This window comes from Primulina tabacum, chromosome 16 (genome assembly GCF_025594145.1).
Source record: "Primulina tabacum isolate GXHZ01 chromosome 16, ASM2559414v2, whole genome shotgun sequence".
Taxonomy (NCBI): Eukaryota; Viridiplantae; Streptophyta; class Magnoliopsida; order Lamiales; family Gesneriaceae; genus Primulina; species Primulina tabacum.
This window is the reverse complement of record NC_134565.1, coordinates 2,159,441-2,181,648: the sequence shown is the minus strand read 5'-3', so window position 1 is coordinate 2,181,648 and position 22,208 is coordinate 2,159,441. Positions and strand designations below refer to the sequence as shown.

The 22,208-nt window shown below is 34.9% G+C and overlaps 2 protein-coding genes across 3 annotated transcripts; one reads left to right on the top strand and one right to left on the bottom strand.

The window, feature by feature from the left end:
* The first annotated feature begins 4,373 nt into the window (after positions 1-4,373).
* LOC142529711 (uncharacterized) lies at positions 4,374-8,652 on the top strand. Its single transcript, XM_075635324.1, has 5 exons — positions 4,374-5,253; positions 7,009-7,066; positions 7,158-7,241; positions 7,350-7,491; positions 8,147-8,652. The coding sequence occupies exons 1-5, from the start codon at positions 4,710-4,712 to the stop codon at positions 8,513-8,515; spliced, it is 1,197 nt and encodes a 398-aa protein (XP_075491439.1). The 5' UTR covers positions 4,374-4,709; the 3' UTR covers positions 8,516-8,652.
* A 759-nt stretch (positions 8,653-9,411) lies between these two features.
* Positions 9,412-11,680, bottom strand: LOC142529965 (putative WRKY transcription factor 40). Of its 2 annotated transcripts, XM_075635698.1 has the most exons (6): positions 11,426-11,680; positions 11,284-11,343; positions 10,531-10,899; positions 10,151-10,267; positions 9,799-10,004; positions 9,412-9,723 (listed from the first exon to the last, which is right to left on the bottom strand). In XM_075635698.1, the coding sequence occupies exons 1-6, from the start codon at positions 11,504-11,506 to the stop codon at positions 9,576-9,578; spliced, it is 981 nt and encodes a 326-aa protein (XP_075491813.1). In that variant the 5' UTR covers positions 11,507-11,680; the 3' UTR covers positions 9,412-9,575. The 2 variants fall into 2 exon arrangements, with proteins under 2 accessions (XP_075491813.1, XP_075491812.1); XM_075635697.1 differs by having other exon boundaries at positions 9,412-10,004.
* Positions 11,681-22,208: the final 10,528 nt, after the last annotated feature.

The window sequence follows — 22,208 nt, the reverse complement described above, 5'->3', positions numbered from 1 at the left end:
AAAATCTGTGTAATCTAAAGGTTCGAGAATTTCGTCTGACACGAGTCTCCTTATTCTCTTTTCAGAGATATGACCAAATCTTTTGTGTCATAACGCAGCTGAATTCTCACTGATTAATTTTCTTTTAGTGCCTCTACTTGTTTGCAGGGATTCATTAAATGAAGCAAAAACATCCAAAAAATAGAGATTATCGTATCCTGATAAAGAACCAGAACCAACCAATTTTGAATCGAGAAACAAACTGAATATTCCATTTCCAAAAGAACAAGAATAACCAAATTTGTCCAATGCAGAAATGGAAATCAAATTCCGTCTAAAAGACGGCACAACAAATGTTTCATAAAGATCCAAATATATTCCAGTCTTTAACAATAATCTAAATTTTCCTATTGCCTCAACTTCAACTTTGTTGCCGTCACCAACATAGATGAATCTTTCAGCATCACTTGGTTTTCGGCAATCCAGGCAACCCTGCATAGACACACTGATGTGAGTTGTTGCACCAGAATCTATCCACCACGTGTGTCTAGGCACTGAAGTTAAATTAACCTCAGAACAAACCATATTCAGAAGCATACCTTTCTTAGCACGCCAAGCGTGATAATTACTGCACTGCTTCTTCATATGACCATCACTGCCACAGAAAAAACAACCAGAACTTTGAGAATCACTAGGATTCTTCTGTTGTTTCTTCGGAGGCTGTGTATCCGCAGCTTCCTTATACTTTCGTTTCTTTCCTTTATCCTTCGAGGTAGAGGCATAATGAGTACTTTCTGTCTTGTCTTGCTTCAACCTTTCCTCTTCCTGGACACAGTGCGAGATGAGCTCATTCAGAGACCAAGTCTCTTTCTGACAGTTATAGCTCACCTTGAACTGGTTAAACTGAGGAGGAAGAGATATCAAAACCAGATGCACCAGCAAGTCCTCAGAGAGGTCAAGCTTCAGTGCTTTCAACCTTGAAGCAAGATGAGACATTTCCATAATGTACTCCCTGATGTTGCCCTTACCCCTGTAACTCATTGAAACGAGGCTTGCCAAAAGTGTACCAATTTCAGACTTTTCACTTTTAGCAAACCTCTTTTCGAGGTCTTGAAGGAAATCCTTAGCCGTAGCAATGTCGCTAGACATTGTGCCCCTGAATGTTTCTGGAATGGCCCTCTTCATGATCATCATACACATGCGATTCGATCTCTCACACCTTTCAAACTCCCTCTTTTCATCAGAGGTACTCTTATCCGTAATGGTGGGATGATAGTCAATCCTTATCGCAATGTCTAAATCCATGACTCCGAGAACTATCAACAAATTCTCTTGCCACGATTTAAAATTCGAGCCATTTAACATAGGAATAGAATTTATGTTGGAGTGAATATTTGCAGGAGTCAAATCTGAATAGAGAACAAAAAACCAAATATACATGCTCAACCAAATATCCAAATAAAATAATCAATAAATTCAAATAATGTAAACCCCCATAAACAGAATATCGAGCACTCCATTAATGTTTCATCTTTGGACAAAAGATTAACTTGTAAGTGATATCCTGGCGCAGCAGTCAAACACTGATAGTAACTATCATGTCAAATAACAACCTTCCTTTGGGCCGATTTATTATTCACATGAAAAAAACCGAAAAACTATCACATGTTTACCACCACAATTGCATATGTGATTATATTAAATATTAACCTTCCTTTGGGCCGATCAATATTCATATAAATCACATATACCCAAAATCCTTTTGTATTTCAAAATAAAATTAATTTCCATAAAAGAGGTCACTTTGGCGACATTTTATTTCAATTAATCAATTTTAAAAATACATATAACCTTGTCATTATTTGAATTAATGAATATTTAACATCAACCGAATAAACCTGAACCGGAAAAAAAAATTTTAAAAAAAAATTTTCGGAAATTCCGTACGGGTCGGGTCGACCCGGTTCCGTACGACCCGACCCGGATCCGTACGGTTCGGGTCGACCCGGGTCTGTACGAACCGACCCGAACCGTACTTTTTTTTTTAATTTAATCCGAATTTTCGATTTTCCTCTAAAATATTTTGTTGAACAAAAACCGGAAGGAAAATCGAAATCTTATACCAAATTTTTAAAATTTTACAACCAAATCTTTTTACCAAAACTGAAACTTTAAAAGATTTGGTTTTCAACCAAAATATTTTCCAGATCTGAAACCTTATCAAAAAAAAATTTTCAGATCTAAACCAAAATAATTTTCAGATCTGAAACCGTATCAAAATATTTTCAGATCTGAAAACATATCAATATATTTTCCAGATCTGAAGCCATATCAAAAAAATTTTTAAACAAAATTTATTTTTTTCAGATCTGGATCCAAAAAGTATCCAAAAACTTTAAACAAATCTCAATGATTCAAACATGAATGGCTCTGATACCACTTGTTGGGGAAAACCCATAAACCGCAGAATCCATCATGATAAATCATCAAGAATTTGACTGAAAACTTAAGCGGAAGCGTACTTGAAGCCATAATCCTGAATTCTTTAGAACGTGTCTTGATCTTCCAGATCTACGCGCTCTTTTCTTGAGAGAATCCTTTAGTTTCTCTTCAGAGCTATTTTCTTAATGGGGGAGAGAATAGTGAAAGTGATAACGCGAGATCTGGGGACCATGACCCATATTTATAGATAATGTTTATCAATATCTTCTGATATTTCTGTTTTAGCCCATCATAAAAACAGAAATTACACTTATGTCTCTACACATTAAAGGCCCACAAACCATTAGATACATTAAAGCCCAATAACCCGAAACATTAATTGATCACTTTATTTTGGGCTTAACTTAATAGACAACCCACAATACATAATTATTCATATATAAGCCCGTATAAATAAATTGATCCAACAGGTTGAGCTTGTAGTCCACACCAATGCTTTAACTAAAGATTTGAGACATATATTGATGTCATTGGTACATAGGGACAATTAAAATCCCGTTAATGACGAATTGTTCATGATGTATTGTGACTTCAAGAGTACGTATATATATATTATTACTTAGAGTTTAATATGGAACATAAATGGTGGTTAGATTTATTGACCACCTGGGTCGAATGAATCTAGATAAAAATGCACTTAACATTAATTTTCAAAATGATGGTTTAATATGGATTAATCAGTTAGAATTTAATATGGGACATAAATTGTGGTTAGATTTATTGACCATCTGGGTAGAATGAATCTAGATACAGATGTTCTTAACAGGAATGTTCAGAATATTATGCTGACATATTTGACGATCCGAAAATCCACGAGTACTTAGGAACTTAAGGATGGACTTATCAATTGAGTGGATACTACTTCATAGTTTCATATATCTAGGTCGAACCACCGATAGTTTTTAACATCAAAGTTGCACAAAGTAATGATCCACATATTAATAGATTGAAAGAATTTGCACATGCATATTAGTCAAATAAATTCAGTGTTGCCTCGTATGGAAGTTTGTGCTTTAATAGGAGACTTGTGGTTCAAAATTTAATATACTTGAAAGAAAACTATTTTGTGGGAAGCACTTTGTAGTCGAAATATTTTCCATCCAATTGGAGATTCTAGGTACCTTAAAATATTGTTGTTCAGGTGTGTTGTTTGTTTTCATATGAGAGGTTAGTTTTCACTCGATGTATTGGCTCCTATGAGATAATTGAATGCATTGGAACTTGCGCTTATCGATTGGGGTTGCAACAATCTTTGTCTGGCATCCACGATGTATTTCATGTGTCTATGTTGCGCAAGTATGCGCCCGATCCGTCTCATATTATTCATTTTGATGAGGTTGAATTGGATCCGGCTCAAATTTGTTCCAAGACCGTAAAAGTTCCTCCTACAATAAAATTACATAAAAATATATCAATTAAACATATCTGAGGTTGGAATAATGAAAAATATTAAAATAAAAATACTAAATATTACGAGTTTATCAATCAACAATTTTGTGGATATATGTATAGATTAAATAATCTTGCATGAGAATTGTTTTGTATTATTATATAAATATTAACACCATGTTATTTAAAATAATTTTTTATTTAATAATAATAAATTTATGTATGTAAAAGTATGTGAATAAATATATTTTTTGAGTATGTCTTTTATGAGACGGTCTCACGAATCTTTATCTGTGAGACGGATCAACTCTACCGATATTCACAATAAAAAGTAATAATTTTAGCATAAAAAATAATATTTTTCATGGACGAATCAAATAAGATATCTGTATCACAAAATACGACCTATGAGACTGTATCACACAATATTTTGTTTTTTAGTGAATAAAACAAAATAGTAAAATTTAAAGAAAAAGTGAATAAGTCCAACATGTCAAGTGGCAAGCATTAAATGGTTCGAAACTTCAATCCGTCCGTATTTATCACTCACTTCTCTCTCTAGAAACATCCACGAACCGCCGCCGTCGATCAACTGCCGCCGAGGACAGCTGCGTCACCAATTGCCGTCGCTTCTTCTCCTCATGATTATGTAGTCATATGGAATTGAAAATGCCCTTTTTAACATCCGTCTAGTGTCCCGATCTCGTGCTCACATCTCCCTCACCAAATGCAATTTGAAAATCTCACTTGAAAAACCCTACTTTACCTCAAGCTATGATCTTGACATCTCACTTGTCTGCTAAACTTCGAAAACCTCTGTTGACGCGAGTAAATTGACAATGTCTGGAGCGACGAGGGTTAAATCGATGAATGCTGAAGAACTTGAGGCTCGACCGGTGCTTGTACCCGCGGGAAACAAAGCCAGATCTGTGGAATTACGGAAGCCGATATTGAAGCTGAAAAGTGGAAAGGTAGAAAAACCTTTGGGCATGGATGAGGTCAAGGGGAAGAAGTCTCCGGCGACATTGCCGAATATGGAGACGAGGACGGAAAAAGTTTGCTCAACGGTGGGTTTAGGGAAGAATGTAGGCAATACCGTGTCGATTCTGAGGCAGCGGCAGCCGAATTTGTCACTTAATGTTTCATGTTCTTCAGACGCCTCGTCGGAATCTTCTCAAAGCAGAGCGTCAACCGGGAGAATTAGCCGACGAAGTGCTACTCCGAGGACCCCTCCTTTGCGAGGTAAGCAGATATGTAGCTCGAAAGTGGACAAATTTGAAAGGGTTGACAGAAATGGGAAAGAAGCAAGGGGTGAGAATGAGGGCGAGGTGACCGGAGTTGGTGTGGTTCAGAAAAGGTGTGCTTGGGTGACTTCTAATACTGGTATGTGTTTTGCATGCTTATTGAATTTATAGAGCTAGGGATATCGTGTTTGGTGGCCTGGTTGCTTTGGCATTTTCGGCACTCTTTTCTTGAGATCCAACATTATTCAGTTATGATTCTTGTTGGATATTTTAAGAGCAATAGCGAGTGCTTTTATACCTTCTGCATAATCTTGTGGATTTGCATTCTTTATTTGTTTCCAGTTCTTGAAATGCGGAACCATTTTTGTTCAGCAGAGTCTTTGTCAAGTATGTTTTAGGTTGGCAGTCTATATATTATAACATGATTAGAAAATATGTTCATTATAATGGATAGTCATCTGTTATTTAATGGAGTTACGCAGATATCAAATAAGCAATTAGCTATACTGCAATGTCGCATATTGGACCTCCGGCCTCCTTGTTGCCATTAATTTACAGATAATTTCATTATTAACTACTGAGAGAAAAGGGGAACTGGAAAGACTTGTGATACAACCCTTGGAAGTTTCTGAAAATGTTGTTTTCTCAGAAATTCCTAGTGTCTCTTTGGCTTTATTAGCATCCAGTCGTACAGCATTATGTTTAGGGATGCCACACTTTGATATACAGTATTTTAGGCTTTTCATGGTGTGGAGTATCTCTTATCAGTGAGTGGATGAGGATTTTTTATCGATTGTTGTTCTGATTGCCATATTTCTTAACATGTTATTCATTAAATATGTTTTATGGAAAATTTAACCTTCAATCTTACAATTTTTGCCCTTCATCATTTCCACATTTGTGAATTTGTTGTTGTGCAAGCATTTATCATTCTGGTAGCTGCATATTTGTCTTCTGTTTGCCTCTGCCACTGAAAGCGAGATAAAAAGAAAGAGAGAAAAAGAATGAGCACATTCACGATATTGTCCTATTCCTTGTAAATTGAATAAGAGCTCTCAGAAACTGGCATTTTCACATCAAAAGAAATTTGAGCCTATAGGCTTCTCAAGAGTGAATCAAAATCTCATGTGTCTTTTTTCAAAAATCTGTTTAGAAGCTCAAGGTGGTCTGATGTGTTCAATTCGATGTAACTTGGCTTGCAGGCCATTGGCTATTGCTGTGTGTTGTTTTTGCTTCTGAGAAAATATTTCCATTACTTCATATGTTCTCTCTCCTACCTAATTGCTCAGTTGTCTCTTGAACTTCGAATGAGATTCTTCCTTAACTGGAGAGCTATGTCGAATACTCAAATTAACCGATGTTAGATTTTTTTTTTAAAAAAAATACCGATGTTAGAATTTTTACTTATAGATAAAAGGCTGGTTAAAACTTAAAAGTAACAGCTGATGAACCAAATGGTCAGAAGCTCGGTCAAAAGATATATGTTCATAGGTTTATTTTTCACTAGCTCGGTCAAAAGATATATGTTCATAGGTTTATTTTTCACTTTTATATGATTGTTTTTCACGATCTGATAAGGAAATAAAGTTATGTCTACCATGGCCAATGAGCGGTTATGTATAGCTGCTGCACTGGAGGCAACATTTGCCTTTCAAGCCCAGCCCCCTTGAGTCAACCCATGGTTGTTGATTTGTCTCTGCTGCCCAGAGATGTGATATGCGTTCTACATTGTCTAGAATGAAAACATTAGTTTCATTGTTGTCTTGTTGAATTATGTTGTCTTCCCTCTATATATTTTGTTGACAAGCACTGCCCTTTGATTATATGATGTCTCTGAATGCTTATTTAGCTGCATTTGATTTCCTTGTGCTGATTTCCTTGCTCTTCATTAAAGATTCATTATATGCTGCTTTCCATGATGAAGAATGGGGACTTCCTGTTCATAATGACAAGTATGCATTTTCTGCAACCAGTTTTATTGTATTTGTTGCTTACGTTTATTGCTTGCCCAATACTCACTCATCTACTTCTGACAATTTGCAGTAAACTTTTTGAATTGTTAAGCTTTTCCACAGCATTGGCTGAATTAACTTGGCCCGTCATTCTTAGCAAAAGACATTTATTCAGGTATCTTAGCAGTTAATCTGACAATAGACATAAAAAGGAAATTTACAGTTTTTCTCTTATTCAGTAGTTTTCAGGATCCTTATTCATTGTTTATTTATCGTTATTCAGAGAAGTATTTCTGAACTTTGATCCAGTTGCTGTGTCAAAATTAAATGACAAGAAAATAGCATTACCTGGAAGTCCTGCGAGTACTCTTTTGTCCGAACTGAAGCTGCGAGGAATTATCGAAAATGCACGCCAAATTTGTAAAGTATGCACTGATTTCTTATTTTAAAATCGAATAGTTCAAGTTAACTGGAATTAATGTTTTTACTGAATACTCAGTTCTAGTTTTGCATGTTGGACCAATGTCAATTTGAGTTGAAATGGTAAAGGTGATTCATACCCAAATTCCGTGTAGGGTAAAATTTACCACTATGCAATTGTCTGTCGCTATCCAATATCAGTCACTGTGTATAAGCATTTTCGATTGTTCAATTATTTCCAAGACTGATTTCTCTGAAAATAACTTACTGGAATGTTACCGGTGATTTCTTTCGTAACTTAATATTTCATTAGCTTACAGACTTGATAACCTTGAAGACTTATTTACTCGAAGAAGATAATTAATTCATTGTAAATTTAACAAAAGCTCAAACCATTTATGGAACTGTCTAAGCAAATGTCGAAGCGAAAATTCTGTGCCGATTTAGAATCACTAGTAGACATAACCTGATCGTATATAACTAGCAAATGAAGCCGCTTTCTCCAAATCATATCTGTGGTCAGTTCCCAATGCCATTCTTTTCGAGGGAGAAACTTGTTTGTGATAGGATAAGATTTCCAAATTTTGGATTCGTCTGAGTCTCCACTTTAAAATAATTTATTGTTGGTCTGAAGTTCATGTATGTGTACTGATTTTGCAGATTATAGATGAGCTTGGATCTTTTGACAGATACATTTGGGGTTTTGTAAACTATAAGCCCATTGTTGGCAATTTCCGCTATCCTCGACAAGTTCCAATTAAGACATCAAAAGCAGATACCATGAGCAAAGACCTAGTTCGAAGAGGATTTCGAGGAGTTGGACCTACATCCGTCTACTCATTCATGCAAGTGGCCGGAATTACAAACGACCATCTCATTAGTTGTTTCAGACATCAGGACTGTATCAATACAAGTGATTCAAATGATAAGAATGAGGGAACCACGTCTATAAACGAAGATAAGCGAGCTGCTGATACATCAGAACTTGAATTAGCTAAAGATATCGATGATTTGGGCTTGTCCATGTAGGAATGTTCTTGTTGTTGTTTTTTAACTCTTCTGCACCTGTAATTTATTATGTGAAGATCGTAGTTTCCCACACTACTGATTGACTTGATGTTGGACAAAGTCTTGTGTACAAATCGTTATAAAATGTTCTTTCTCTCGTCACCTATACTACTCTTCCTTAATCTACTATCTTCTCTGTTTCAGTGATTGTGTTTCTTCTTTTTCTCTAGTGTGAAAGAATAATGTTTTGATGAACCGATGAACAATTTCCTACATGCTAGCAGCGAGAAACCGTCATTTTGATGAGGACTCGTCGCTAACCAACGACGTAAGGGTGTTCCCTCTGTAATTGTATGCTCGTCCAGAATTCCGAGCTTCACCAGTGGAAGTTTCATTTTATCATACTGACTTTCTTGTTTCTATCATTTTTTGTTTTATAAATACATACATAAATATATCTCTTATTATAACGAAATACTTTTTATTATTATATCCACAAATAAATGTAATACAACTGTTTGTTGATTTAAATACTTTTTTTAGCAATATAGATAAACAAATAATAAGAAATTAATATTATACAAAATATAATAAATGGAAGAAGAAATATGAAGTTGGTCTACTAAATGGAATATTCCGTTATTCATAGCGTTTGATTAACTACTGGACCAATATGAAAAAAAAATTAAAAGTTCAGGGACTATTTCGGGTAGTTAATAAAATAATCTTGGTCAAAAATTATTATTTCTTTAAATTATCTCTCTCATATATATGTATATATATGTATGTATGTATGCATATATATGTATGTATGTATGTGTGTGTGTAAAAACAATCAAATACACTTGGGTGTTACTATTTTTAAAAAAATGAAGTTTGATCATAGTTATTTTCGTGTCACACAAAATAAGAGAGACTGAATCGAGAAAACATTTAAACAACATATATTAACCTTAAATCGGTTTCAAATTTCCTTGAAGAATATGCTCATTTGCTACATATATGTTTCAATCTAAAGCAATAATCTAACTTTCGCCAATTCTACTTCGAAATCTTCTTTAGACACTTTCATTTTACCACTTCACATCTTATCATCATGTCGAAGAAACTTTCCTGAGATGGCAGCGGCCAAGGCTGCTTTGAAATTGGGGTCTTTTGTCAAAGTTGAAGCCATATGTTCCACGAAATAGTGTTGGAGTACTTCTGGCGCATCAGTCTTGCCTCTTAAGGCCATCTCCAACCCATCTGTTTCTTGTTTCTTGTTTCTTAAGGTCATCTCCAACCCATCTATATTAAGCCAGCTGTTTCTTGTTTCTTCATGACTCGGCTTCGATTTCGTCATGTCAAGAGTGATCCTCGGACCAGATGAACTCGAGCTAGGCGCCGTGCCAAGCGCCACGCCGCCTCTATTCGACCCAAAGTTCGTCTCGGGTTTCGAAGGTTGAGGATGGTTGTGCTCTCCTTCGTACGTTGCTACTACTATTGATTGATCTTCTATGCTCCTTTGAACCTGAGAAAGAAGAACCCGGCTCTTAAAACTCAGTTTACTCGATGTTTACATATCTGATACATTACTATACGTGACAAATATTGAATTAATGTATAAAAAAACTGTTCTACCAAGTGGTGAACAAGATTCAGAGTGTTCGAAATTACCTTCTTTTTGACAGGGCAAGTAGGAGCAAAAGAACACTTGAAGTAAGCTCTTGGAGAAGGGTTATCCCTGGTCACCTTCTGCCCATATTTCCTCCATTGATACCCATCCTTCACTATCTATAATCAACAGACAATATTGTCTCTCAGCACCAAGAATTCAACCAAAAAAAATGCCGCATATCTTAAAAAGTTAGGCATTGAAATTTCACGATCGTTGAAAACCTCTCTTGACTATTAATTCCCCGTGTTTTCACACATATGCTTGAAAACATGTACGGACAAAGGTGCGTGGGCTAAAGATTTGTGGGATAGTGTATGCAATTAACCGTAAAAAGTTAGGCGAGCATTCAGATCACAGTCGTCAAGAAGATCGAACTTACAAGGCTTGTATCAGATACTTCTGTTCTAACGCAAGTACGCGAAATCTTCGGTTTGAGGTGTTCTTCTCTGCGCTTCTTGGAAGAATCTTCGTCACTAGAGCTGCTCTCAGAAGCGCCGGTGTTGTATTTTCCGTCGATATTGTTGTTCCCACCATTGTTGATGCTGCTTTCAGCTCTCCTCTTCTTCGATGCTGCTGTATTGTTGTTGTTATTGTTATCGTTATTGTTATCCGCCGGAGAATTCTTGGTCGTGAATTCCATTAGTTGGTTCCTCAGTTCAGTGCAATTCTCACACATTATTGTTAATAATTCTGTGAGCCTCTTGTTTTCAGCAGTCACTCTGTTCAACTCCTCTATCAAAGCATCTCTCTGAAATGTGGAAACAAGAAACAGATTGTCACGCCAGAGTGTCATTCAATGGAAGCGAGCAAGAACAATTTATTTATTTCAACACAATCTCGTTGCGTTTATACTCGAATCTTTCTGTCCCATTATCAAAATCTTTCCATTCAGACTTCCGAAACCGAGGTTTCGGGACATGTCATAATGATGACACACAGCATTGTGACCGTGATCATTTCTCACAAAATTATATGATTCCCCAAGATTCATTCTTGATCTTTTTAAGTTGAAATTTAAAATTTTTTGGCAAGCCCATTAATTTATAGACTCTTAACACTCGTAGCCCTTTAACAAAAAACTGTTCTTGATTTGTGGGAGAACACTAAATATATGTGTATCAAGTTTACTCACCTCATCATTCAGTGTCAAGTCTCTTCCCAACTCGAACAAATTCCTCCCCACCTCTTGTTTCTGCACAAACAACCCAAACAAGCCTCAGAGCCAGAGCACTTCACAGTCACCTACGATGTCACAAGTCAAGAAACACACGTACCGGTATCGGGTGGTCGTCGAGAATTCGGAGGGGTTTGGCATTAAGATCCAATGAAGTATTCAACAGACTAGTGAACTCCATTAATTATGTTTTGCAAACTTGATTGCTCTTTAAAGAATCCCAGAGCTTTCTTGAGTTTCTGTGTTTTAATGGCATCAGTACTCAACGAGGAGAAGGAAATGAGAGGATTTTATAGTGAGTAAATAAGATTTGGCTCGCTAGTTGTGGGAAGGTGGGGGGAAAGATGGAAATGGCTCTTCAAGTTCCAAGTTTGAATATCTTTTATTTGTGGTTTGTTTATTATTATTTATATTTATTTAATAAAATGGCGTCAAGAAGTCAAAACCCCACGCGATACTTAGATTCAATAGCTTTGACCATTTTCCAAAATTTTGCAATTTGTTACTTTGTAGATAAATTCGTGTTTCCGAAGCCTCAGAAGAAGGATAGAACCACTGAATTACAAGGGACCAGCACCCTGAAAACGAGAGCCGACGGATCTAACCTATTTTGATAATTCTAGAAGTGACGTTTCCATAACATAAGAAAAAATTAAAAAAATTATAATTTTTGTAAATATATATATATATATATATATATATATATATATATATATATATCATTTATCAACCTCTACTTTAGTAATATGTGTGCACCTATTGAGGTGGAGGGTGTCTGTTAATATAGTGGACGACAAAAATACTCCATTTTTAATCTAAATGGATTAAGATGAAAGTCCCACTTATGACACTTTATCATGGCTTACTCATTGTACATGCAATCTTTAGTATGTATTTTGTGAGACAGTTTCGCAAATCTTTATTCATGAGTCGGATCGATAATGTTTTTATTTATAATAATAAAAAATAAAATTTTTGAATTAGAACCATATTATGTATATTTGAAATTTCACAATTTTATTGGAATTGATTCACTTTACATGACATTCGATTTTTGTCATCTAAATAAGTCGATAAACTTGAATTCCATCAACACTCGGGTGTAAAAAAAACCTGAGATTGAAAATTGTCTAATTGCCGGCATGTCATGAGAACCAATCCGACTTTGCTACTAATTAATTATATATAGAATCAAGTGTTTGTCATGTTATCAAATTGTATAATACGCGATGATAACGTGACAATCTGAAATTTTTTAAAACAATATAATAATTCTAGCACTACGATCTAATGATCTTTTAGCAGAATAATTTTTCGGCCCGAGACAATAATCACTAAAATTAAGAGCATTATATGATACTTTTTAAACATAGATATGATTTGGGAAGATTCCAAACATGGTATTCTTTTGGCAATTGAAAGTCAAGCCCACCTTAGGTAGGAAGAAAAAGAAGAAGAAAATGCGTCCTCTAACCTGGCATTTTGACCAATCCCTCGCTATGTTTCTAAATTAGTTATATAAAATAATAATTAAACTATTATTGTTTCACTTGCTACATTTACGCGCATTTTCCACGTTTGGTTGATAACTTATTCACGCGGTATGTTCCCAATTATTTTCTTAATTACCATTAATTAAAATACAATGAATTTGATTTCAAATAATGTTTTTTTTTTAAAAAAATTGCTTTGAAAATAAAATTTAATTTATTTGATTATAATATAATATATTAGGATATATATAGAGAGATAGAGATTGATGTTTTACTTTTCTTTCCTTTTAATTTATTATTTAATTTACATAAGCGTTCCTTACATGTAATCCACATGTGCATATATATATATATATATATATACATACATATATATAGCTTTTTATAATATTATTATATGATTCCCCAATTATATATATTAGGAATATTTTAGTTACATTTTTTATAATTGGATCTCAAATCTCGTCACAAAATTTATATTTTGTATCAGCTGAGCTACCAATAATCGAATGAATTTAAGTTCAAATAACTCAGACAGATTCCTTACATGATTTTCTAGGACATGACCACCACCAAGAGGTTAAAGAAGTTTTCTTAAATCACACCCACCACCTCATCAAAAATCGTAGGGTCCACATGCCACATACACATTACATTAACACATCTATTCTCCCACATTCATTTTAACATTCATACTCATTATTTGTAGGTCCCGCAATCCACTCATTCATCTTATTCTTACTTTAAATTAAATATATTCAATTTCAAATTTTTTAAGAAATTTGAATTATTATTATTTTATATTAATAATAATATATTTTTATATATTTAGTACGTAAAATAATTTAATTTTATGAGTGTCATTTATTTAAAATTAAACATTTATTATAAACCTAAAATTAAACGGTACAACATATAATAATAAATAACATTTGCATAAAAATAAAAGAAAATAAATTAAACTTAAGAGAAGATGCAAAATAATAATTGATCGGAGAGTTACATTAACGAAAATGAAATTACAATGATTGAAAATTATTATAAATGAAAATTACAATAATAGAAAATTACAATAACTTAAAATTAAATATTCCATCTCCCCCTAATCTCTTGAGATAGACGTTCGTGGATGATAAGTGGCTCATATGTCATTTGCGAAGTATCCTTCGAAAGGATTGCATATTCCTTCAGTTGAACTTTGGCCATAGCAGCTTTTGCTTTCATCTCTTCTACTTCGAGTTGTTTTTGTTTCATTTCAACTTCAAATTTTTTCATGCTTGTATATTCAGTAAACTTTGCAAACATATTGTCCAAGTTTGTTGTCATACACTCCATGTCCGATCTCGTTTTACCTTTTCCCTATTTTTTTTGCTGCCTTCTGACACATTGAATGATCTTCTTCTTCGTTTAGGTCTACATGTAGGCTCGCATCTTGGTTGGATGAGGTGTTGCTTGCTTCCGACTCCGAGGTCCTTGCCTTCTTCGTGCTAACAAGGTGATCAACGGACTGTGGAGTAAACATTGGACGGTCTTTTACGATCCTCCACACATGCTCAAGATTAAATGCGATGCCGTTATTTTCCTCACGATATTTTTCATACGCAAGCCGTAGTATATCCTCATCACTGTGGCCGCTACGATATGCACTATAAATACTATTGTAATTTGCATTGAAGCGATATACCTTTTTTTTGGATGGTATTGTGCCAGTGCGATCGTATGACACTTGCACTTCTATTGGGTATACCTGCGGGACGATTGTCATTGTAGTAGCTTGCAACACATCCCCAGAAAGCTTCCGCCTTTTGATCATTGCCGATGATTAGGTCATCGCTGATAGTGACAAACGATCTCGCTAAGACTTCGTCTTCAACCTTTCTCCAGGTTGAGCGTTTTATAAATAATTTTTTAATTTTATAAATAAAAACAACCGTTAGTTTTTAATTTAATATTTTTTTAATTTATTTAATTTCCGATTTTTTTTAAAAAAATACAAATTTGAAATTTAAACAAATACATTAAATAACATTAAATAAGAAAACTTCATCACGTGTGTGGGACCCGCGTTCAGTGACGGTTTGTGAAAATCCGTCGCAAATAGCGACGGTTTTTCACAAACCGTCGCTAATTATCCAATTTTTTTAAAAAAAAACCGACACAGGGGAACGCCCCACACCCTGTCTCATGTGAGTGGGCGTTATAACGCCCACTCACATTGGAGAGTGGGTAACACCCATTTAACACCCATTGTGGGTGCCCTTAGTCACAAAACGTAATATACGACTCGTCTTGTCCAATCAATGTTGCTTATATATTTGATATTTCACACAACCCTTCATTGTTCAATCAATGTTACTTATAAGTTTGGCAAAAATTTAGGTAAGAGGATTTCATGGATCGTATTTTGTGATACAGATCTTTTATTTGAATCATCCATGAAAAAAGTATTACTTTTTATGCTAAGAGTATTATTATTTATTGTGAATAACGATATGGTTGACCCGTCTCACAGATAAAGATTCGTGAGACCGTCTCACAAGAGACCTATTCTATAACTTAATCGGGTCTTTAGTTATTTTTAAATACAATTAAATAAAAAATTTATTCAAAATAAATTCTGAAAATTCTCTCCTCTTCGTCTACAACATCGAGTATTTAATATTTATTATTCAAAATGGAAATTTGAAAAAGACAAGTCAAGCATATTAGAAATATTATTTAGTTTTTATCGTTGTAAATTAATTTTCTTCAAAGCAATTAATTCGAAAACGTGTCAAAGTTGGCTGATACACATTTTTTATTGTATATATTTTTTTATGTTTTTTGAATTTGTATATAATTAAAGCTAATGGTCAGTTATCACTAATTAAATCAAAAATAAAATTTAAATTAAATATATTTTTTAAAAAATAATGTTAATATATATATATATATATATATATAATTTTCTAGTGCAACTAGAGTACGAGAAGTAAATTTTTTTTTTCTTAGTGATTTTAATGAGTTTGGTTAATGAAAAACTAGACAGGGGCTGCTAGTTTCGGAGTGTAACATAAAACATACAAAATGACTTTGACATGAATTCCACATTGGGTCCCCCCCACCAACCATTTTCTTGTCTCCCTTTTATTTGTTTATTTATTATATTTGTAAAGTCCTAATTTTTTAATTCTCAAGCATGTATTGTATTCTGTTACAACAAGTATTTATGTAACAAGCTATAAAGACTAAAAAAAAAAAGTTATTGAAAACATAATTTCCCCCCTTCCAAATAAAGAGTAAGTCTATTTTGAAACGGTCTCACGAGTCTTTATCTGTGAGACGGTTTCGCGAATCTTTATCTGTGAGACGGGTCAACCCTACCGATTTTCACAATAAAAAATAATACTCTTAGTATAAAAAGTAATACTCTTTAATTGATGACTCAAATAATATATATATCTCAAAAAATACGTCTCGTGAGACCGTCTCGCATAAATTTTTGTCCCAAATAAAAGATACTTAAATTTTGATTATATGTAATTTTCAATCTTTAACACACACACACACACATATATATATATATATATATATATATATATATTGTGTGTGATATTTTGCATAAAATAAACCACCTCCATATCCCTAATAATTAATTGAGCAAGCAAAAATAATGAAATAATAATTTGTTTCACACTTACAAAAAAAAATCAAGGTAGACTCGGCAATAGGACGGTGCGACGGTGTGACCTAACCCACTTGCCTTTTAGGTAAGTAGTTCCATTCCTAAAAAAAAATTGGATTATTTTTTTAAAATATGCAATTAAATAAAGATTTTTGAAAAATAGGGACGATTATATTTATAAAAATATACTTAATGAAAAGAACTTATCCAATTCCAAAGACCTGAAAAAATCAAATCTAGCAAACTAAAAGACTTGGACCAAAAAACTTAAATTCAAGTATTTACAACCTTCAAGTCGGTGGCATGAATGTCGTTCATTGAACAATATGAACTCCAAATTGCGCAAATTGTTCCAAATTCAATTAACTTCTCGAGATACAAATACTCAACGATGTCCATGTACTGTTAATTCCAAGAAAAGGGTTTACCACAAGAAAATCTGATTGTTATACATCTAAGACATAGTTTGGTACACATGATAGGATAAACATGTTAAATATAATATAAGGATAAGTTAAGGATAAATAAGATATATGATATTATATTTAACTAGTATTTCACCCGTGCGATGCACGGAGTGTTATTTTATATAATTAATTATTAAAATTAGTAAGTATTAGTGTTTGAATAATTATTTAAAATTATTGATTTAATATAATAAATATATTTAAATTTTAAATATTATTATAAAAAATTATTATATCAAAAATATTAATGTCATTTGAAAAAACGCTCAAATGATGATGTTGGGGATCGATGTAGAGTTTAGAGGGGGTGAATAAACTCTTCTCCTTTGATGATAAATTGTGCAAAGGGTGCTAAAATCCTGTTAGAGATTGTAGCTGTTCTTGTTCAATAGTACGTCCAGCAGATCACAGTTGAAAATGCGGAAACAATCTGATGGTGTAAGGTGAAAGACAGTAATAGCAGTAGATAGTAACACAGTAGTTGTTTCTGGAAGTTCGAAGATAAAATCTTCTACGTCTCCTCTTCTTCTGTTTCCATAAGGTATCACTAAAAGACTTTGATTTTGCAGTACACACTTGTACACACCCACTTCAGCAGGGCTTATCTATTGTCTACTGAAACTCTTAGCAACTCGATACAATAGTTCAATATAGCAATGTTCTGGAAAAGACTCTTTTCCAGTTTACAAACTCTTCTACACAATATTATAAAGTTTGGCTTGAAGAGATGAAGAGACAGCAGTACAAAATGATCTTCAAAGATCAGATGTATAATATGATGCGTGTACTGCTTTTGCAATTTTGAGCTTTTGAAGATAATGAAAATTTCGCGGTTGCTCAATGTATTGTTGGATAGATAAGAATGATCAGCGTTGTTACCTAAATGGTTTTGATCCATATATATAGGTAACTTGAGTCCAACGTCTATAATCAGAGATTGTCTCCTGTCCTTTGATACAATCAGCTTTATTACCGAAATAGGTTCCTGCATAAGAGTTACAGAACAATCAGTCATGTTTTCTACTAAAATCGGTAAAGCGTATTAAATGACTTAGTATAGAATTTAATGGTGCAATAAATGCTTGGTACTAGATAAGATAACGGTAACAATTAAGATTGAAACAATCGAGTAAAAAACCGTTAAGTGCTGATCCAGTAGAACTAAGTTCCGCTAAGCCGTTGAGTATTAACTGAAATACTGCTTTTGTTAGAGCAACTTAAAAGCTACTGTTTTGCATAATCTTCTGGTTGATATTATACATACTGGTTTTAATACGTATCACCACAATAAAGTTAAGTCTAACAATTTCCCCCTTTGTGGTGATGACAAAACCTGGAGGTTAGTAGCCAATAATACAACAGATAGTAACTAAAACCAGATGATTTGTAAGTAAATAAGCATCTCAGACAGAGTTTGAAAAACAGTAAAAATAAATTCAGTCATCTGTTCCAATATCTCGAAACAGAGTATCCTCATCCTGAGGATCTTGATTCCTGTTAGATGGTTCTCCCTGATCTTCTTGTTCTGCTTGAACTCTTTCTCTTTGTTCTTTTTCCCCCTTTTTGGCATCATTAACAATGACCCGAGCAATTAAATCATCCATGCGTCCAGACAAGTTCTGAATTCCATTCGTCAACATTTCAAGATATGGAGCCTGAGTAAAAATTTGTTCATGAAGAGTAGTGAGAGATTGAGATTGAGACTCAATCTTGGCATCCATAGATTACATGGTGGTGGAGAACGAACGAATAAGTGCATCATGATCAGTGAGGCGTTGAGAAATATCATTCTGTCCGAGCATGATAGTACTGTAACCATGGGAAATGGACTTTCTGAACACAATGGTCTCAGCATGCATTCTGCTCACAGATTCTCCCGTGTTGAAGATTTCTTTGATATACGATCTCGAAAGAACTGAGAACCACTTACTTCTGCGGCATGTTCGTGAGATAGTCTCCGAACTATATCGGAGAGATTATTGAGATTCTTCTGTAGAATATCTATCTCCATCTCGATATTGAATGGTTCTAGTTCTGGTGACGGAGTTCTTTCAAGTATACATTGCCTTATTTCAGCAAGGCGATCATCATGAGCAGTTTGTTCAAGTGTGGATAATGCTAATGCAGTAGAATGTTGAACTTCTGGCTGAGCAGAGGAAGTGATAACATCTGTTTGAGCAGCAGAGGGGCCAGGTTCAGCAATGGTTACTTCTGGATCAGTAGGGAGGAGTGGTGCTTCAGTAGTGTCCTTAGCAGTAGAAAGATCAGTGTCTTCAGCAGCAGTAGATACAAGAACCGTGTTAACATCAGGTTGAATCTCTTCAGAGATTTCCAGTGGTTGTTTGGTGGAAACAGGTTCAGATTGCTGAAGCAGAAGAGCTTCCATTTCTGCTTTGTATGCAGCAGAGAAGTTCTCTAGATCAGGCAATAATGAGGAAGGAGTAACATCTGATTCGGCCATGGTTTGATTTGCTGGTGGTATAGTAGAAGATGTAGGAACAATTGATTGAATGACTTCTTCCACTGAAGCCAGTTCATGAACTGATAGCAAAGATGAAGATGGAGTAGGCTGCTTCGTCGTTGCAGGAGTACTGGGAACTTGAGCTTCTGGTGAAGCTGGGGTCCGATCCTCAACTGTCTGATTCTGAGAAAATTCAGGAACAAAGCCTACAAGATACTGAGTTGACTTTCCAAAAGCCTGTTCTTGAGCGAGAATTAACTCATTCATCTGTCTCAATTTCGCAGTCAGAATGTCGATATCTTGTTTGTCTTGAGCAGCAGTGGAAATCATGGGATCAAAATTTGATGCGAGAGTTTTCAAAACTGATGTCAACTTTTGACATTTCAGTTGCTCAAGGGACGTAACTTCGTCGACGCATGGCATCAATTACATTCTTTGTCTTTGTCAGTTCAAACACTCTCTTCTCGGCTTGCATTATTTTCTGATAGGCTTCTTTCGTCTTGAAGTAGGAATACGGATGAAAAACTCGAACTTTATGCCATTCATCAAAGAAATTTATGTCTTCTCTAGCAGAGTCTTCGATCTCTGTTAAGTGAAGTTCAATACCAGTTAGGACAAATGACTTGGCTCCATGAGATTTTGGGTCTTCAATTAGCTTCCCTTTTCCCTTATCAGAAGATGAAATAGGCAGTACCGGTCGGAAAGCAGAAGATCCTGAAGCAGGTTCTCGAATAACAACCCCAGAGGAGGGTCTAAATGTTGATGCAGTGGTTGATGCCGTAGCAGTAGAAGTTGTAGCTGGTCGAACGACAGCTTATGGTACAGATGAAGTGGCTTTAGGAAACACTTGTCGCTATGGAACAGTGTCCACGTCAGCAATATCAACAGTTTTCTTGATGCGGAGAACAGTGCGAGACTTCTTCGTCTTGCTGATACCAGAAGGTATGGATTTTGAAAAACAGGAGCAGCAGACTCCTCAGAAATGGTTTTATCAGAACCAGTGGTGATGACCACTCTTTTTCTCTTAATTTTCTTTTGAGGTGCCATAGCCTCAGCTTGAGCATCTCTTTCTTCCTTTTTCATCGAAACAAATTCAGCCACAGTTGGCTTCGGTCGAAGAGCAAGCACGCTGTCAGCGTCTGTCATAGTGACATAAGAAACATCCTGTTCAGTGGTGAACGGAAAACCAGCATCCTTCAACATCTGGCTAATTTGAACAGCAAAACCAGAACTCTTCATGGTAATCATTTCTTTCATTATTCGAAACAAAAAGCGACTCCAATCCATCTTAATCCCTGAAGTGATAGCAACCATCACTTGAACTTTTTCTTTGGTCAGCTTATCAAACGTACCGGCCTTGACCAATAGTGCCTTTGCGACAATGTCAGCAAGCACTTGATATTCTATTTTCAGAAGTTTCTTGAAGCAAGATGGAGATACTTCTTCTCCAGAAGCTGAGAAAGTGCAGAGAGCAGCTGACATCTCCTGTTTAGAAATATTAGAAAGTTCAGAAGTACCTGAGTAAGGAAGGAAAAGGTCGATCCCAAAAGTGCGGCGTCAATGGAGATAGATGCATCTCCCTGAGAATATATAATTTTCCCTTCTTCCACAGTTGTCTTAGCATAAAATTCCAGAAGAGCAGTTTTATATATTACAGCAGGTGCTTCTAAGAATTTTCGGAGTCCCGATTTTTCAATGGTTTGAAACATCTTTAGGAGATTTTCATCCTTGATAGTAAGGACAGATGTGAAGTTAACCTGGTAAGCATTCAGTTTGTAAGCTCCAGCCATTTCGTTTCCTGTAAAGAAAGTAGCTTCGAAGTAGATTGTGAGAGTGTGATTTCGAGAGAAGGCAGTAGTTAGAGAGTAAGATTCTGGAAACGTAAAAAGTGACAAGTAAGAATAAGAACGGTTAAAATTCAAGAGAATGTACAACCATCAATGTAAACATAAGGACACGTGTCAGTATGTCTATGGTTGCGTATTTGAAAATTTTAGAAAGTGTCAGATTGATCAATGATTTAAAATTTTGAAATTTATTGAAAAGAGCGGGCTGTCCAAGCGGTTACTAAAAAATCAGAAGGAGGTTTGTCGTTTTATGATAACGTCTGCTAGGAAGTTTCAAAATACTGGAATATGTGAGCACTTTGATAAAACCAGTAGACTCGTTGTTTTATCGAAAAGACAAACCATCCTTTCTGCTTCTGACAGGGTAAAAATGTCAGTCTGAAAAAGATGATATTGTTCCACCTCGATTAATGCGACTAATAAATGCAAAGATATGATATCTGAGGATAGGGGGATGAATCTTGGTATTCGAGTAACCAGATCGTCGTCTCTTCAGCTTCCCGTGACTCTATATAAGTGCCTGCATGTTCACAAACCAAATCATTCAATCTTTTTATTAAACCAATACATATGATAGGTGCAAGGGATCTCTCGGAGTCTTCTCCAGAGTCAGAATCAGCAGAGGAATTCCAAAGTCTACTTCCAGCCTCTCGTAAGCAGATGTTTGAAGACATCTTTTTCCAATACATTAGTGCTGACAAGACCCAAGCTTGCTGGAGTCTTACAAGACCCAAGCTTGCTGGAACTTTTCGAAGAAGACCATTATTTTCCTGTTGAAGTACTTTGCAATAAGAAAAGTACTTCAAGCTGCTGATTTTCAACGAAAGTAGTAGATAAACTCAATGTAATGCTTCTGATTTTATGAATGAAAAAGAATCTCATTTTGGCATGTTCTGTTTATCTACTGCTTTTATTGAAAGAGTGATGAAATAGTTTGAGTAATAAAAACTC

Coding starts and splice junctions, on each gene's coding strand:
- LOC142529965 (XM_075635697.1), bottom strand. CDS start 11,506: ATGGAGTTCACTAGTCTGTTGAATACTTCATTGGATCTTAATGCCAAA. Junction 11,344..11,425: donor TCGACGACCACCCGATACCG/GTACGTGTGTTT, acceptor TTGTTTGTGCAG/AAACAAGAGGTGGGGAGGAA. Junction 10,005..10,150: donor CTTGCCCTGTCAAAAAGAAG/GTAATTTCGAAC, acceptor CTTCTTTCTCAG/GTTCAAAGGAGCATAGAAGA.
- LOC142529711 (XM_075635324.1), top strand. CDS start 4,710: ATGTCTGGAGCGACGAGGGTTAAATCGATGAATGCTGAAGAACTTGAG. Junction 7,242..7,349: donor AGCAAAAGACATTTATTCAG/GTATCTTAGCAG, acceptor ATCGTTATTCAG/AGAAGTATTTCTGAACTTTG. Junction 7,492..8,146: donor ATGCACGCCAAATTTGTAAA/GTATGCACTGAT, acceptor CTGATTTTGCAG/ATTATAGATGAGCTTGGATC.